Consider the following 19,565-nt stretch of genomic DNA (forward strand, 5'->3'; position numbering starts at 1 on the left):
AGTGTGTGTGTCTAAAAAATCAGTTCAAGTCACTAAAAGTAACCATTCAGGTGAACGCATGGATGTATGAATAGAAACGTGTGAATCTATGAATTATGAATGTATGACTGTATGAATACAAAGAAGTTCAAACACTGACAAACGCTGAGCTTGGAGGCTTTGACAGGATAAATCATGACTCAGCATATTTCACACAAAGGAAAAAGGTGTTGATGTGCCTGTGAGTCCAAACTGAGGGACTGTGTTTGTGTGTTTCAGCGGACCCGGGTCTGGATTCCAGACCAGCAGGAGGTTTGGAAAGCAGCAGAAATCACTAAAGACTACAAAGAAGGACAGACAGTCCTTCACCTGCGACTGGAAGATGAAACGGTATCTACAGACCACAATTATTCACCTACAGACCACAATCACCCACAGACCACAATTATTCACCCACAGACCACAATTAATCACCCACAGACGACAATTAATCACCCACAGACCACAATTAATCACCCACAGACCACAATTAATTACCCACAGACCACAATTAATCACCCACAGACCACAAATAATCACAGACAGACCACAATTAATCACCCACAGACCACAATTAATCACAGACAGACCACAATTAATCACAGACAGACCACAATGAATCACAGACAGACCGCAATGAATCACAGACAGACCGCAATGAATCACAGACAGACCGCAATTAATCACAGACAGACCGCAAAAATCACAGACAGACCGCAATTAATCACCCACAGACCACAATTAATCACCCACAGACCACAATTAATCACAGACAGACCACAATTAATCACAGACAGACCACAATTAATCACAGACAGACCACAATTAATCACAGACAGACCACAATTAATCACAGACAGACCACAATTAATCACAGACAGACCGCAATTAATCACCCACAGACCGCAATTAATCACCCACAGACCGCAATTAATCACCCACAGACCGCAATTAATCACCCACAGACTATAATTAATCACCTACAGACCACAATTAATCACATACACACCACAATCCTCTACAGACTAGGGGTGGGAACCTCTGGGTTCCACGCGATATGATACAATATGATAACTATTATCTCACGATATGACGATACTGCGATTATTGATATATTGGTCAGAAATCAATCTATGATAATCTATGACATAACAAGAAAAAATACCAATTTTTATTTTATGTCTCTGAAAGACTATAAATTGAAAAAGTGTCCTATGAACAGTGACACTATTTTAGTGCCACATTTTTTGTAAATAAGTGTCAACATACCAATGTAAATGAATAAGTATCTCCAATAGTGCTTTCTGTTAACAAAAAACAGGGTCTTTCTTACCAGTGACACCATTATAGTGCAGTATTCCAGTAAACAATATATTGGTTCCTTCAACAAACAGTGACAAAATTTCTGTGAAGACGTACATTTTAGTGAAAAAGCAGAAAAAGTTAAAAAAAATTATCGATATGCGAAAAAAAAATATTGCCGATATATCGCCGTATTGAGATATCGTCACACTTCTACTACAGACCACAATTAATCACCTACATACCACAATCCTCTACAGACCACAATCCGATACCGATCACAATCACCTACAGACCATTGTAATGTTGTTGTGACATTATTTTGACATTGTGATGTGGTTGTAATGTTGTGTCAGACGGTGGAGTATCCCGTGGGTTCAGGGAGAAACCCGCTGCCCTTCCTTCGTAACCCTGATATCCTGGTGGGAGAGAATGACCTCACTGCTCTCAGTTACCTTCATGAACCTGCAGTTCTTCACAACCTCCGGGTCCGATTCCTCGAGTCCAACAACATCTACACTTACTGTGGTCAGTGTGTGTGTGTCAGTGTTTGTGTGCGTATCAGTGTGTGTGTGTCTGACTCTGTGTGTTTGCAGGTATTGTTCTGGTTGCCATTAATCCATATGAGCAGCTGCAGATTTATGGAGAAGAAGTTATCCGGGCGTACAGCGGACAGAACATGGGAGACATGGATCCTCACATCTTTGCTGTGGCTGAGGAGGCTTACAAGCAGATGGCTAGGTGAGGTTCAATTTAGCCCAGATTCAAGCTAACGTTAGCCTAAACTGGGGTCAAAGTTAGTCTTGTATGTTTTAGGGTTAGGGTCAAACATTGAGTCCTCCCATCTGACAGGGACTCTGGTTAGATTCTTAGTGATCTGCTTCAATCCAGTGGGTCATTTGGTCTGATCTGAAGTCATGGTCAAAGAGTGAATGAGGAGAGGGAGGGAGGTTCTCAGTAAAGGGATGAAACAGGTCGTGGCTAAGTGGACGCTTCCCATGAGGAAAAGACTCCCAGGGTTAGTGGAGGCTTTGAAAAGCATGGACAGATGGATGCTAACCAAACCGGATTCCCGCCCTCGTCACACTCACAATGCATGTTTGCTCATCTTCCAGTTGCGTTAGGTTCTACCAGTACAAAGACAAAGACAAATGTGCTGCAGTAATTGGTAATGTGATGAATTATTGGTTAAATTGGCTGAATAAACACAAAGGACAACATTTAGTCATTTTTAAGGCTTTTTAAAAGCGTTTCGATCATTTGTTTCTTTTTATAAGATTATATTTCAAATGCCTAAAGCATGCAGACTGAGGTTGATATAATAATAATAATAATAATAATAACAATATTTCATTTTATTTAAAAAGCGCCTTTCAGGCCACCCAAGGACACTTTACAATAAAAACAGAATAATAAACGTCATATCCGTGTGTCTCCAGGATCTCTGTTGTGAAGTTGCTCGCAGCGCACACAGGGGGGCAGACTTCACTTGCTCAGTAGCTGATCCTCTTCCAAAAAGCGCTTCTTTAATTCCAGTTTTTACGCTATCTTTTTTTTTTTGCTCCACCTCAGATGTAAGGATACAGATTTTCATCTTGGAAATCGGCCCCGTAACAAGATAATGACAGTCAAATTCAGTTCTGTTGTAAAGTAAACTTCGAATCAGTTGGCTGACTTGTTTCTTCTTCTGTGGTGCAGAGACGAGAGGAACCAGTCCATCATCGTGAGTGGAGAGTCTGGGGCGGGAAAAACTGTCTCTGCAAAGTACGCCATGCGATTCTTCGCCACGGTGGGTGGCTCGGCCAGTGACACCAACGTGGAGGAGAAGGTCCTGGCTTCTAGTCCCATCATGGAGGTGAGTGGCCTGCAGCTATTAAATCACTGTTTGGCAACACCCATTGTGTAAGATGAGTTGGTATGGTCTGACTCTAACATCTTTAAACTAGGGCTGGCACTTTAATGCGTTAATTGCAAATAATTGATTACAGAAAAATAATGCACTTCTTTGCACTCCAAACTGCACTCATTTCACAAGTACACCCATAATACTGATGCACAGACTACGGGAGAACTTGAGGAGAAAATGTTCCTGTGCTTGGCCGTTATGTGATTCATTTAAATTAATTAATTACAAAGTTTCTAATTATTATTATTTTTTTTTTAATCTAATTTTACCACTATTTTAAATACAAACTGAGTGAGCCACTTTTTTATCAGGCCATTGGAAATGCAAAAACCACCAGGAACGACAACAGCAGCCGCTTTGGGAAATACATCCAGATCAGCTTCAGCAGGCAGTACAACATCATCGGGGCCAACATGCGCACGTACCTGTTGGAGAAGTCGAGAGTGGTTTTCCAGGTAAGACAGAAGAGTTTTCCAGAAGATATCAACAGGGGCTGGACTGGAACAAAAATTCTGCCCTGGCATTTTCTGTCTAGACCAGTCCACCACATTATCAGACACCACGTAGAAGCTGTTATTAAGTTAGTGATGCTTAACATGTGGCTATTTGTCTTAATTTTAAGAATTATTCCCCCAGAAAAACTTAAAAGCGGGAACTTTTTTTAACCCTTTTTGCCTATTCCTTTTGTCCAATTTTTTCCCCTTTTCAAAAACACTTTTTTCAGCTCATAGCTACCGTTTGCCAATAATTATCTCTTTTTTGTCCTTTTTTGCGAGTTCTTTTTGACACTTTTATCAAATTTTTGTCCTGTCTTTAATTTTATTTGACCACTTTTCATCCAAATAGGCAAACTTTTGCTCAATAAATGCCACTTCTTTCCTTTTTCCCCTACATGTTTTTCACTATTGTTTGCCACATTTGCTCATTTTAGCTACTTTTTGCCATTACATACCACTTTATTCACTTTTCACTCTTTTCTTGCAATGTTTTTGCCACTTTTGGACCATATTTGGCCGCCTGTTACCATGTCTGCCTCCACTCACTCGTCAAAAAAAAATGTAGCTGACCAGACCGGCCCACTTTAGGTTGACGGGCAATATGCCAGCTGGCCAGTCCACCCCTGGGTATCAGTGTCAGTCTGTCTGGATTCTGTAATCCCTGTTGTTTGTTTGTCAGGCTGAAGATGAGAGAAACTATCACATCTTCTACCAGCTCTGCGCTTCCTCCACCTTGGCAGAGTTCAAAGATCTCGGCCTCAGTGAGTCTCCTATGTGTTTTTATTGCTCAGAGAGCACCAGTGTGTTCTGACTGGTTTCTCATCAACAGCCTCTGCTGAAGACTTCACCTACACGTCTTTGGGAGAAAACATCTTCATAGAAGGAGTGAACGACGCTGCAGATTTCATCAAGACCAGAGAGGCCTTCACACTGCTGGGTGAGGATGGAATTCACAAAAGTTTATGGTTCGAAAACCATGAACAATGGGAGTGACATGGTCCAGGGTTGGGGTCAATGAGATAGATAGATAGGTTATTTCAGACTCAGGGTCCATAAAAAACATTCTAACAAACACAAAAACACATAAAAAGGTCTAACAATCAAATTTTAAAAAGCACTTATACCAGTGCTACCCATTATAATTGTATATGCGTAATTGGTAATTATTTACCATTATGTATTTATTATTGTAATCGTAATTAATAAAAACATCTGTTGCTGTTGTAATCGTAATTGTATTTTAATTGATTTCAGATAATTGACTTTGTAAATGTAATTGGGATGGACATTCTATAAAAATTGTCATTTACAATTTAATGAAATGTAAAAACCTGGTGAACTGTTCTATACCTTACACATGCGTAATTAATTCTTAAAATATCTGAGAGCAACTTTACCTGTCATTTCTCTTTAGTATCATTTTACCATTTAAAAATAAAACATATAAATCTAGGGGTATACTGACAGAAAATAGGCTCAAAGGCCCACACCAAAAATATTAAAGGTCCCATATTATGCTGTTTTTCACCCATCTTCATTTGTTGTAAGAACCCCACCAACATAGTAGTTGAGGTTTATTTTCCTAAACTCGCCTGTTTTCTGGAGTTTCAGCCCTCTGAAAAGTGTCTTCCTGAGCAATTCAAAAAATGGGCTGATTTGCGGCCTACTTATGCATATTCATGAGTAGGCGTGTCTGTAGACGCTATCCACACACTCTTGTTATTGTTTTCAGCCAAAAAACTGCACATTACAGTAAAACACATGACTATTTAAGAGGCTATTGTGATTGTGACTCAGAAAAACGCTGTTTAATGAAGTGTGTGCGCCGCGCGCCAGCATTATATGTCTGCAGAGCAGCAGCAGCAGAGGAGTTCAAACACTTACTGAAGCAGCTAAGTCGCTCTTGTCATCATCTCATATAGTGATTACAGAAATAGTCCATTCAAGGTGATGGTCCGCTGCACACACCAAACTTCACCTCGGGGATGAACGGGCTACTCTCGGATATCACTGCGTTAACGCCATCAGCGGTTTAAAAGTAGAATGACCGTTTACATTGCGTATTACTGTAAAGTCGTCAGAAGCCAAGCATTTTCTCATAATTACACAAAACACACCCGATACATACAGTACTGTACAGCATTATTCTACCAACTACTCACAAATGCTACAGTGAATCCGGTTGAAAATAGAGGTACCTGGGAGGCTGTAGAACAAGAATGTGGTGGAGTTTGCTGAAAACAATTTCATTTTTGATGAATTTTTGGCTTCTGATGACTTTACCGTAATACGTGACGTAAACGGGCATTCTTTTTTATTTGATTTGATTTTATTTATTTATCTCAAACATGAAACAATATAAAGCAATCATTGCTCACTTAAAAGAGCCCCAACAATGTTTGAGAAGGGGCAGAAGGTTAACGCATAACTAATCCTGCCCGTACTTCCAAGCTATTTCACAGAAAACTAAATAACTGACATTTGAGCAAATGCATAGATATGTATATATATATATATATATGTTCAATACATATTCTGCACAAGTTTTATATATACAGTTTATACATTCACTTCAAACATATATACATACATACACACGCATACATACATACACATGAATGTATATGTATGGATTCCCGGGAGACTTTACTGGGTTGGTTTTCAAGATGGCGCCAGCATGTACCGGCTGCCGTCTGCTGGAACTTTTGATTGTAGCCGCAATGATTGGTTTTCTGTGCCAAAACATCACTGCGCTGATAGTTTACGACCGTCAGGCACTTATTCTTCTTAATCGTTCATATGATGTATGTCTGGGCTTCAACTCTGAGGATCAAACATCCAGACTTCCTCCTCACTTGGCGTCAGTACCTGACTTCCTGCTGCGCTCACCTGTCCTCCGGAGGAAGCGTGCCAAAAAACGGGGTAAACGTGGTGGAGTCCTGTTGAGGATAAAGGCGTTCTGGAGGTCAAACCCTGGGACTGATCCTGGACGCCAGTTAACATATGGATTACGATGGATTCACCTGCCGCTCGAAGCGCCGCTCCGCAGATGCCGTCACCGGCATCGGGGTGTGGATCACGGGTGGCTTCGTCCGCTGCGCCGCGGCTCTACACAGGCCGACGAGGAAGTGACTCTACGCCTCGGCTTGCAGAATGCTAGATCGCTAGCCAACAAATCTCACCTCCTGAAGGACCTTTTTTTGTCCCGCGGGTTGGATCTGATGTACATTACGGAAACATGGCAACGGCAAGATGAGTATGTTCATCTTAATGAGCTGTGCCCTCTGGACTGCTCCGTGTTTGGAACTCCACGATTTATACGACGTGGAGGAGGATTAGCGCTCGTATACCGAGACGCTTTCAGCTGCAGACTGTTGGACATGAACACGTTCGACTCCTTCGAGCTCCAGACATGTGAGGTTGGAAATGAACACTTTTACTGTATTTTAATCTACCGACCTCCTGGTCCTGCTCGTTAATTCCTAGATGAATTCTCTGAGTTTATGTCATCTATTGTTAAGCTGGAGAGTGTATTAACCCTTGGTGATTTTAATCTACATGTTGATAATTCATCCTGTCCTATGGCAGCTGAGCTGATGTCTCTAATGGACTCTTTTCACTTTGTGCAACATGTGTCAGGTCCAACACACACTAAAAGTCATACTTTAGATTTGGTGTTTTCTTTTGGTTTAATGATTGACCATCTGGGTATTGAAGACTTATATATAAGCAACCATTGCTGTATCGTATTTAATCTGTCAATCACACTGGTACAGACTACTTTCTTAATGACGCAGCAATCAGTGGATTTTCTGCCTCTTTTGATCCAACTACATTTGCTAGTTGTGATGATGTTGACACTTTTATGACAAACTTCAATAGCCATTGTCTGTCTGTTTTGGACACAGTAGCACCAGCTAAAAATACTCCAGGCTCTAATAAGAAACCTTGTCTGTGGATGAATGAAGCTATTTTTAGCTTTAGGAGAAGCTGCCGAAATGTGGAACGGTTGTGGAAAACCACTAAACTAGAGGTGCACAGACTCCATTTAAAAGAAAAGATAATGGAGCTAAATGAATTAATAAAGTGTACCCGCTCTGCTTATTTCACTAATCTTGTTTTGCAAAATAAGAGAAACCCCAAGGTTTTGATCAATACTATTGAAAATCTTGTTGCACCCTCACCGTCCCATGTGCCTGTACACACACAGGAGGACTGTAACAATTTTTTAAATTTCTTTGTAAATAAAGTACAAGACATCAGGGCTAGCATCACTCCTCCCTTGGTTAGCTTGTGCACTGCATCAGCCCCTGTGAGCTCATGGTCCTCCTTCACTCCTGTCAGGCTACAGGATGTTCAGGTTTTAGTGGGAAAGATGAAACCCTCATCGAGCACTGTAGACATTGTTCCTACTTCTCTGCTTTTAAATGCTTTTGATGTTGTTGGTCCTTGGATGGTAAAACTGATAAACCTCTCACTTTTATCTGGCTCTGTCCCCAGCTTCTTTAAACATGCGATAATAAACCCCATTCTTAAAAAACCCAGGGGGAGCCTCTAAACTACCGGCCCATATCTAAGCTTCCCTTCATGTCTAAAATCATGGAGAAAATGGTTGCTAAGCAGCTAACCTCATACATGGAACAGCATGATATTTATGACAAATATCAATCTGGTTTTAGATCAATCCACTCCACTGAAACTGCTCTTCTGAAAGTTTCTAGTGACTTGATGATGGCCGCTGACTCTGGTCGTTGCACAGTTTTAGTTTTACGTGATCTGACAGTTGCCTTTGATACTGTAGACCACAGTATACTGGGTGATCGACTCAAATCTGAGATGGGTTTTTCTGGTACTGTCCTCCAGTGGTTTACCTCTTACATTAATGGAAGAACCTTTAATGTTGCTATTAATGATGTTATGTCCAATATGTCCAACCTTTTCATATGGAGTAGCCCAGGGCTCTGTTCTGGGGCCTGTTTTGTTTTTATTGTATCTGATGCCTCTTGGTCAGTTCATCTGTGGTTTTAAAAATGTGTCTTATCATTTTTATGCTGATGATATCCAGTTGTACTGCTCCTTTAATGACTCTGAGTTTCACTTTTTATCAGAGTTCTTAGATTGTATATCCTGTATCAAAAGCTGCTTGTCATCAAATTATCTCCAGATAAATTCAAACAAAACAGAATCTCTGATCATTGCTCCTGATAAAAAGATCCTCTAATTAAAAAGTCTCTTGGTGATCTGGGCTCATCTGTTAAAACCAGCCTCAGAAACCTTGGGGTTGTTTTTGATCAGTCCATGTCTTTGGAGGGACATTGTCGTCAATTGACTAAAAACTGTTTTTACCACCTGAGAAATATCTCTAAAGTGAGGCATCTATTATCAGAATCAGATCTGGAACTGGTCATACATGTATTTATATCATCTCGTATTGACTATTGTAATTCTGTTTTTACTTGTTTTAATAAGTCGACCCTAAACAGACTCCAGATGGTTCAGAACGCTGCTGCCAGAGTTTTAACTGGTGCTTCTAGAACATCCCACATCACCCCCATTCTTGCTCCTCTGCACTGGCTTCCAGTTAAGTTTCGCATAGTATATAAAATGTTAGTTCTCACGTTCCGAGCATTACATGGTCAGGCCCCTAAATATATCTCGGACTTGTTGTGCCCCTACTCATCAGGGCGATGCCTTCGGTCTTCAGACCAGGGTCTCCTAAAGACCCCAAAAACTAAATTTAAAACCAGAGGAGACCTGGCGTTCCAGGCTGTACCTCCCAGACTCTGGAATAACCTGCACCAGTCTCTCAGGGAGCTCAACTGTGTGGGCACTTTTAAAAAAAACTGCTGAAGACTACACTTTACAGAAAAGCTTTTAGTTAACTGGATTTTAATTTTTATTTATCCTTTAATGTTGCTGTTCTTTTGATGTTTATGCACTCTTGTTTTATTATTCTATTGTGTTGCACTTGCACTTTTACCACAACTCTGTACAGCACTTTGTGATTTTATCTGCAAAAAGCGCTTTATATGTAAACTACTTACTTACTTACATACTATAGTTTTAAACAGCTGATGGCGTTACTGCAGTCTCATGTCTCCTATCATCGCTCAGAGGAGGTCGGCCTATGAAAATGACTCCTTTGGTTACATCATGACAGGAGCTGAATCTGAACAGCCTGTAGGAGCACCATTTTACCAGTGGGTGGGATGCAGAGACCACGCAGGAATCACTTGTTTTCCTCATTCTGGGAGTTGGCAGACTCAGGGAGGACCAGTTTATAGATGTAGAGACCAGAAAAAAACATGTTTTTCATAATATGGGACCTTTAATACCAATATTTTCATTGATTAGGATGTCTAACAAGGTGACCAATAGATGAAAAACTATTTGAATGAAAGATAATATTTTTAGTGTATTTTACAGCTGATTTAAGACATGGGTCAAAACTGAGGCGTTTTTATAAGAGATGCTAACAGAAAGCTAACACAAGAAGAAGGTTACATTTATTGGGATTATTTATTTCAAACTAAGTAATAATGATTAATTGTACTTGAGAATGTAATTGTAATTGAGTTTCAGGGGCAAACTAATGATTGTGATTTTAATTGGAATTGGAAAAAAATTGGAAAAATTGAACACAGATAATTGAAGACGTACTTGTAATTGAAAAATGTAATTGATCCGTGTGTAGGTGTGAAGGAAAGCAGTCAGATGAGCATCTTCAAGGTCATCGCTTCCATTCTTCACCTTGGGAACGTGGAGATCTGCCCAGACCGAGACGGAGAATCCTGCCACGTGTCTGTGAGTGTGTGCATGTGTGTGTGCATGTGTGTGTGCATGTGTGTTAAGGCTTGTCTCTGATTTTCATTTCTCCTCCTGTGTTCCCGTCACTGTTGGAGCTCCGTGAACGTCGTCCTCAGACCTTTACTTTGAAAGGGTTAGGACAGTGGTTTCCAACCTTTTTTGGGCAGTGACACAATTTTAATATCACTAATTTCTGCTGACTTTTTTTTGATATTATTATTACTGTTTCATCATGTTTGTGATAAAGTTTTACGAGGAGCACTATAGTGACGAGATGCACCAGCTCAGATATTTTTACACTGTATTTTTCAAACTAGATTTATATATGTAGTAATAATTGAAATGTAATGTAATCATTTTTTTCATTTTTTAATGATGCAATTATTCCATTTTAATACTGTTTTTAAACTAGATTTATATTTTTAATAATTACAAAAATTATAAAATATTATTTTTTCTTTTTTTAATTATTTAAATAACTATTTAATTATTTGATTTCATACTGTATTTATTTTCAATCAATCAATCTTTTATTTGTATAGCGCCAAAATATAACCAATGGTATCTCAAGACACTTTACAGTAGAGCAGTCTTAAGGATGGACTCTTCATTTTATGGATACACACATATGCATATATACGTATATACACATACATATGTATCCCACACCCAACATGAATTCATCATGGCGGCAAGGAAAACCTTCTGTTTAGCAGCAGGAACCTTGTGTGGATCCCATTCCTATGATGAACAGCCATCCACGTTATGCTGTGTTGGGTGTGTGCAGAGAAAAGGGTGGAGACAGAGTTGTTGAGACTCTGTAACTCCACACTGAGGATCCCACGGACCTGCAAGACAAAAGCCGGAAGGAGTACAGGAGCAAACACACAAGGGAAGAAGCAGACATAGAGGGAGTGTTTGAGAGAGGAATGGGACCCTCTCCGGTCCCTCTCTAACCTAAATGACCTCTCTCTTAACGCCCTCTCCAACCCCTCTCCAACCGAGCATGCCAGATCCCCCCCACCGGCAGTCTATGCCTATTGCATCTTAACTATGAGCTATGAGCTGGTTCCTACCTAAAAGCTTTACCAAAGAGGAATGTTTTGAGCCTAACCTTAAAGGTAGAGAGGGTGTCTGCCCCCCGAACCGTGGTTGGTAGATGGTTCCAGAGAAGTGGGGCCTGATAACTGAAAGCTCTTCCTCCTATACTACTTCTAGAGACAAATGGAACAACGAGTAGGCCAGCATTTTGAGAGCGTAGTGTTCTGGGGGGATTGTATGGCACTACAAGCTCCTTGAGATAGACTGGTGCCTATCCATTTAAGGTTTTATAAGTGAGAAGAAGAATCTTGCATTCTATTCTATATTTTATGGGAAGCCAATGCAGAGAGGCTAATACAGGAGTAATGTGATCTCTTCTCCTAGTTTTAGTCAGTACACGTGCTGCAGCATTTTGAACCAGCTGAAGTGTCTTAAGCGACTTGTTCGGGCAGCCTGCTAAAAGAGAATTACAATAATCCAGTCGAGAGGTAACAAAAGCATGGACTAGCTTTTCGGCGTCGCCCTGAGACAGGATAGTTCTGATTTTAGCAATGTTACGGAGATGAAAGAAGGCAGTTCTTGAAGTTTGTTTTATGTGAGAGTTGAAGGATAAATCCTGATCAAATAGAACCCCAAGGTTTCTAACAGTTGTGCTTCGTGCCAGATTAATGCCATCTAGGGCAGTTAGGCTAGCATAGGTTTCTCTAAGGTGTCGTGGGCCCAGTACAATGACCTCAGTCTTGTCTGAGTTAAGAAGAAGAAAATTTTGGTCCATCCAGGCCCTAATGTCCTTTAGACAGGCCTCAAGTTTAGATAGCTGATTTGTCTCACCTGGCTTCATTGATACATACAGTTGGGTATCATCAGCATAGCAGTGAAAGTTAACAGAGTATTTTCTCATAACATTACCAAGGGGGATCATTTAGATACAGAAGAGGATTGGACCTAGCACAGAGCCCTGAGGAACCCCGTAGCTTACTTTAGTGTACACAGAAGACCTATTATTCACGTGTACAAACTGGTACCTATCAGATAGGTAGGACTTAAACCAGTTTAGGGCAGTCCCTGTGATTCCAAGTAATTCCTCTAATCTCTCTAGTAGAATATAGTGATCTATAGTGTCAAAAGCTGCACTAAGATCTAATAAAACCAGCACTGAGAGTCGTACTTCATCTGAAGCCCAGAGTAGATCATTAGTTACTTTAACTAAAGCAGTCTCTGTGCTGTGTTGAGCTCTAAAACCTGACTGGAAGTCCTCGAACAGGCTGTTGTTTTGAAGGAAGTCACAGAGCTGAGCCGCCACAACTTTCTCAAGAATCTTTGAAATAAAAGGAAGATTAGATATAGGCCTGTAGTTTGCTAAAGTGCTGGAATCAAGAGTAGGTTTTTTGAGAAGGGGTTTGATTACAGCTACTTTAAAGGACTGTGGCACGTAGCCTATTGATAGGGATATATTTATTGTCTCCAACAAAGATGGGCAGACTAGGGGAACAACTTCTTTAAACAGCTCAGTTGGGATTGGATCTGAAAGGCAGGTCGATGGTTTGGAGGATGAAATAATAGAGTTAAGTTCCTGAAGTCCTATATGTGTGAAACAGTTTAGGTTAGGCCTATTTACATTTAATGGTACAGCAGGCCCAGGTGAAGGCAGGGAGTGGCTAATTTTATCTCTAATCTTATGAATTTTATCGTTAAAAAATGTCATAAAGTCCTCACAGCTGAGGGCTAGAGGAATCATGGGCTCAATAGAGCTCTGACTTTGTGTTATCCTGGCTACAGTGCTGAAAAGGTACCTCGGATTATTTTTATTTTCTTCAATTAGTGAGGAGTAGTATGTAGATCGACTATGTCGTAAGGCTGTCATGTATTTACTATGGCTTTCTTGCCAGACTATTCGTGACTCCTCTGTTTTATTGGAGCGCCACATTCTCTCTAATTTACGGGTTGTTTGTTTGAGTGTGCGAGTTTCAGAGCTAAACCACGGAGCTTTCCTCTGACGTTTAATAGTTTTTTCCCTCAATGGGGCAATTGAGTCCAAGGTGGATTTTAGTAGACTAGCAGAGCTATCGACAAGCAGATCCAGTTGAGAGGGGTTATAATTAATATCATAGTTATTTATTGGATGGTGCACTGAGTTTAAGGCAGCAGGAATGGCCTCTTTAAATTTAGCCACAGCACTATTGGACAGATTTCTACTCCTAACTATTTTATTACACAGTGCGAGATCCTCTAGGATAATGTTAAAAAATATTAAAAAGTGATCTGATAGCAGAAGATTTTCAGGGTAGACTTTTAGTTCATTAATATCAAGGCCATATGTTAGAACAAGATCAAGAGTATGATTTAAACGATGAGTAGCTTCATTAATAGTTTGAAAAAAGCCAACTGAGTCTATTAGGGAAATAAAGGCTGAGCTCAGGCTATCACTATCTTTGTCAACATGGATATTAAAATCTCCTACTATCAGTATTTTATCAGAACTGAGGACTAAGTTTGATATAAACTCAGAGAATTCTGATAGAAATTCAGAATAAGGGCCTGGAGGACGGTAAATTATCGCAAATAAGACTGGCTGGCAGGTTTTTGATTCGGTATGAGATAAATTTAGAACCAGGTTTTCAAAGGAAGTGTAACTGGCCTTTGGTTTAGGATAGATTAGGAGAGAGGAATGATAAATAGCTGCTACACCACCTCCACGGCCTATGTCTCGTGGCATATGAGTATTTCAATGACTGGGAGGAGTGGCTTCATTTAAACTAACATATTCATCTTGATACAGCCATGTTTCAGTTAAACAGAATAAATCAAAGTTATTTTCTGAGATAAGGTCATTTACTAGTAGAGATTTGGATCTCAGTGATCTAATATTTAATAGAGCACATCTAATGGTTTTATGTTTTGGTGTTTCTAGATTTGAGATTTTAATTTTTTTCAGATTTTTATAATTGATAGCTCTTTTATTTGATTTTGTGTTAAAATCATTGTGAAATTTGGGTCGGGGGACAAGACACCGTCTCTATAAAATAATATTCATCACCATCACAACAGTTGTCATGGCGATGAACACAGCTATCATAATAGCAATGGGAGGGAAACTGTCCTAAGGCAAGCGCAGAGGGGCGTGGAGGACTCCCCCTCTGTAACATGGTCTCATTCATGAGATGTCATAACAGTGACTGTGCCATGTTTTCTGATAGCAGAGATGCTCCCTCCAAAGTAGGATGGATTCCATCTCTTCCTATCAGGTTCGGTTTTCCCCAGAAGGATCTCCAATTATCAATGAAGCCCACCCCTTTTAATAGATTTAAATTTGAGGACGTGAACGTATAGGATACTTGAGTTTGTGTGTTTGTGTTTTAATTTGAAAAGAAGAATAATTAAAAGAATTACAAATACATATATTTTTTTATTATTATTTAATTAACTATTTAATTATTATACTGTATTTACTTTTTACTTGATTTATATTTCAGGAAGCGAAAATATACTATTCAGTTGCTTGAGAAAAATAATTATTACAAAATTTGTTGCTTGAGTTTGTGTGTGGTGTTTAAAAAATCACAAAAATATAATTTTAATCAGTAACTTTTTTTTTTTTTAATCAATTAATAGTAATTTCACGACCACAAGGTTGAAAAAGACTGGGTTAGGAGGATGTTTTGTTGTAAGTGTGTTAATGTGTGTCCTAGAGGACTGATGTCCACCTGAAGCACTTCTGCCAGTTGTTGGGGGCGGAGCTTCAGCAGATGGAGCACTGGCTGTGTCACAGGAAGTTGGTGACGGCGTCGGAGACGTACGTTAAAAACATGTCGGCCAAACAAGCACTGAACGCCCGTGATGCGCTCGCTAAGCACATTTACGCTCGCATGTTTGAGTGGATCGTTGAACACGTCAACAAAGCTCTGCACACGTCGGCCAAGCAGCACTCGTTCATCGGGGTCCTGGACATCTACGGGTGAGGGGCCGGACCACTACTAGCAGCTGTTGCTTTCTGATTGGTTGCTTTCTCTCACTTCCTGTTCTTTCTGCAGGTTTGAAACATTTGAAATTAACAGCTTCGAGCAATTTTGCATCAACTACGCCAACGAGAAACTACAACAGCAATTTAACTCGGTGAGTGTGTGTTTTTTATTTATTCTTATATTTAGAAAAGGGAGAATACATATTAATGAACGTGTAAGATATGTAAATAAGTCAGATTTTAGCCACAGGCTAATCTCCATCTGTTGTTCCTGAACAGGCTGACGGTATCTTTAAAAACATACAGACATTATAATCAGAATTACACACATTAGGGTCACAGACAACAGGAACTACACATTAAGTTCAGAAACAACAGCAAATTAAACACAGTACAGGACCGGAGAGATTTACCTCCACAAACAAACACAGGTGTGGTCAGGCAGAAAAAAGGTCACTCATTAATTTGCAATTCACAATTCATTAGTTTCGTGTGTGTACGATGTGCATGTTTTACTGGTATTTTACTTTTCATTTGGAACACTAATGAATTAGCAAACAAACATCTGTTAAATCACCCTAACAAACTTCTATTCTTTCATCATCGAACATAGCCGGCCTTCGTCGTCACAGGAGCTTGCACGTCGCCAGGCTGAAATCACCTTGCTTAAGTGAACGTGTTTATATCCAGCTTCGTAGTACAGCGGCTCTCTGACAGAGAATGTTTGGTTAGGTGAAGCTAACAGAGAGATATCCAGGATATATTTATCCAGTTTTGTAGTACAGGCCCTAAGTGTTTGTTTTTTTTTTTTCCTTCGTAAAGTGTCTTTTACTTTTTTGAAAAAATGCTTTTATTAATCTAAAATGTTATTATATTAGTATTATCTTTATTATTGCAGCACATGTTTTAGACTTTTTATTAGGATAGCTTTGGACATGAACAGGTTGGATAATATGAGCCTTATTCTGAGCTCCTGGGCTCCCCCTTGCTTTGTGTTTCTGTTATTTTGTTATCCGGGTCCAGAAAGAAGCCCTCACAGTGCTACACTACTCTGAGCTCCTCTTCCTAATTCTAAGGCTGATTAGAAAACTGCTTTCAGGAGCTGTTACTGGTGAATTTTATTTTTTTGCTCAGAGCTCATAGCAAAGACGAGCATAAGACAGTAATGGGCTGTGAACAGAGCGCTTCACCTTCTGTCTGAGCTTGTTCTTCACCACTTTAGGAATAGTTAAACTTTCACATTTCACACAGAAAGTTGCACATATTGTTAATTCTGTAGTAAGGAATGGAATATGATCTGTAAATCACATGGGACAGGATAGGATGTTCATAGACATAGGTGCAACCATAGACAACATGATCTGCTCTGTGTCCTCAGCATGTTTTTAAACTGGAGCAGGAAGAGTACATGAAGGAACAGATTCCATGGACGCTCATCGACTTCTACGATAACCAGCCGTGCATCGACCTGATCGAGGCTCGACTCGGAGTCCTGGACCTGCTCGACGAAGAGTGTAAAGTAAGACAGAAGCGCATGCGATGCTAATATGCTAGCTTTGTCACTAACAACAGAAACAAAGTAGTTTTACCGTAACTCTCACGTTACACTTATTTTGTAAATCACAAAGAATGGAAAGAGTCGTACGTATCTTTGTTGGTCGTTAGATTGTGCATGAGTAGAAATTGTGTCATCTATGGGGCCATTATTGTAACAAAGTTATGTGTGTGCAACACAATCCGTGTTTGTGTACTTTGATTCATGCGTGTGTGTTTGTATTCTGTAAATATGATCCCTTCCAATTTAATGCATCAACAAGAAAAATTAGGATTTAAAAATTTTGCCAGTAGGATCTCAAATTAGGGTCAATGACGTATAAAGATTTCACTGCATGATATTTCATAAAACGGGCGTCATCGGGCAAGGTTTTCATGAATAGTATGATGAATAAATATGAAAATACTTTGAATTTTTTTTACAAGACTATAATATACAGGTAACTTAAATGTAAATAGCGTGAAAGTAATTTTAAAGATTTTTCAAAACAGCAGTCATGGTCAGTCACATCACATTAAATTTTGACACTTTCAATAACTTCAATAAATTACAGAAATAAGAAACATCAAACAAAGTGAGTGCATATATTTTCCCAGATAGCTTAACTATTTCTCTTAGTCATTGATTAGCTTAATGAATTAATCATTGTTTGCTTACCTCACTTCCTTTATTACTCAAGCTTTGAATAGTTATTTTTTCTTGTGTTGCCTTTAAAGCCATATTTGTTCATTTAACCAAATTATGTTTTTTGCTTGAATCAGAGACACTTCTACAGAAATGTTTTTTTTTTTTTATTATTTTGGTTACCATGGCATCAAAAGCTTTTTGGATATTATGGGATTGTTCAAGTCAGTTCAATGAGCTGTTTGTGTTTCAGATGCCAAAAGGAACGGATCAGAACTGGACTCAGAAACTTTACAAGCAGCACTCCAACAGCGCTCACTTTCAGAAGCCTCGGATGTCCAACACCTCCTTCATCATCAATCACTTTGCTGATAAGGTCAGAGTCTCACTCTTTCAGCTCCTTTTTTCATTCATTCATCAGGATGCTGCATGCACTAAATGATGAGTCTGTTACACCTCATCAGCAGTAAATAATTACTCCTAAAGTTTTATATCCAAACTTCAGTGCTTATTTCGTATTATGGGATGTCTGGTATCTCAGGTTTTCTTTTTTCTTTCTGAGAACCGGTTCCGAGTAATCCAATTCCTAGGAATAGTTTGTTTGCTTGTATTTCAATTCCGCTTATCAGTTCCTCTTACGTCACAAATACGTAACGATAAACTTCTCCAGGTCCTGTATATTGTGTTTATGCTAGCATCAAGTGAAACTCCTTCCACCATATAGTTGTTTGCTGTCCACCGTGGAGAATCCACCTCCTCCACCCACAGCTGTGCTGTCGTCCGTGCTGTGTTTGTAGCGTCTCTGTTGCTACGCTTCCGGGTTCTGTACACTCGTGCTAAAGTTGCTTCTTGCACTGACTTTTTTTCCAAAAACAACAAACTTCCACAAGAACATACACCTCGTCACCAGTTTAGGTCCTCATAACAAGTAATCAGACACGGGAAACAGATTGGTACTGATCATTGTCTTTATATACTTCACCTTATTGTCGAGACCATGGGGAGAGGCCCATTGGCGGTGGGGAAAGACCCACGGACATCCGTGAAAAAATGAATGACAGCTCAGAAAGATGGCACTCAATAGTTTAAGGGCTATTACCCCGAAGCACTGCACAAAAAGCTACAAGTTTTGAACAAAGAGAATACCCCCAGGCGGACTGAGGAAGGGGGGGAGGATAATTTGCCATCAGACGGATCAATGGTCAAAGACCCGGACAATGGAAAAAAGACAACGAGAACAGACACAGAAAGACAAAAGTCTGAAGCCAAAAGAAGATGCAACATCTGCGGAGGACTTTTTAAGCACAAGCGTGGTGTTCAAATTTACCAAGGCAAATCCAAGTGCAAAAAGCAGTGTCAGCAACGCAGAACACCTAGGCTTACACAGAGTAACCTCTTGAAGTTTGTCAAGAGTGTTCATCAGTAAGTTGAGGAGGACCAGGGCCAGGAGGCAAACCACAGTGCCCCAGACCTCCCTGCTATAACTACTCAGAGCACAGGAAGAGTCGGTGAGCCTGAAAGTCTAAAAGACTTTGACAGGAAACCACGTTTGAACTTACCACCAGCAGCAGATCGCAGATGGGCCCAACTGGATGACGATCTCAATACCATCCTGGAAAAAAATCTGAACGGCGATGCAGCTAAGAAGATCAAGTCCATGTTTGGAGTTGTATACAGGGTTTGCTCCAAGACCTTTGGCGCAAAAGAAGCCAAGACTTCCAGGCCACCAGCAAGGCCTAGCAGGAGACAGCAGCAGATAAGAGCTGAAGACCTGAAGGCCCTCAAGAGAAGGTGGCGGAAAGCAAGTGATGGGGGAAAAAGCCCCTTAATGAGATCAGCACAGAGAAGCGGAAA

At 40.0% G+C, this 19,565-nt stretch overlaps 1 protein-coding gene across 6 annotated transcripts in view; it reads left to right on the forward strand.

The window, feature by feature from the left end:
- The window catches only part of myo5b (myosin VB), a 69,793-nt gene that overhangs the window by 10,955 nt on the left and 39,273 nt on the right, over positions 1 to 19,565 (forward strand). For all 6 annotated transcript variants that reach the window (XM_028462375.1, XM_028462376.1, XM_028462378.1 and 3 more), the window contains exons 2-13: positions 259 to 369; positions 1,677 to 1,848; positions 1,917 to 2,061; positions 3,019 to 3,175; positions 3,538 to 3,681; positions 4,403 to 4,484; positions 4,553 to 4,660; positions 10,418 to 10,527; positions 15,261 to 15,526; positions 15,603 to 15,684; positions 16,911 to 17,051; positions 17,965 to 18,087. In XM_028462375.1, the coding sequence (XP_028318176.1) occupies positions 259 to 369; positions 1,677 to 1,848; positions 1,917 to 2,061; positions 3,019 to 3,175; positions 3,538 to 3,681; positions 4,403 to 4,484; positions 4,553 to 4,660; positions 10,418 to 10,527; positions 15,261 to 15,526; positions 15,603 to 15,684; positions 16,911 to 17,051; positions 17,965 to 18,087 (1,641 nt within the window). The remainder of the gene's footprint in view (positions 1 to 258; positions 370 to 1,676; positions 1,849 to 1,916; positions 2,062 to 3,018; positions 3,176 to 3,537; positions 3,682 to 4,402; positions 4,485 to 4,552; positions 4,661 to 10,417; positions 10,528 to 15,260; positions 15,527 to 15,602; positions 15,685 to 16,910; positions 17,052 to 17,964; positions 18,088 to 19,565) is intronic.

The sequence above is a fragment of the Gouania willdenowi genome, chromosome 12, assembly GCF_900634775.1.
Source record: "Gouania willdenowi chromosome 12, fGouWil2.1, whole genome shotgun sequence".
Lineage (NCBI taxonomy): Eukaryota > Metazoa > Chordata > Actinopteri > Blenniiformes > Gobiesocidae > Gouania > Gouania willdenowi.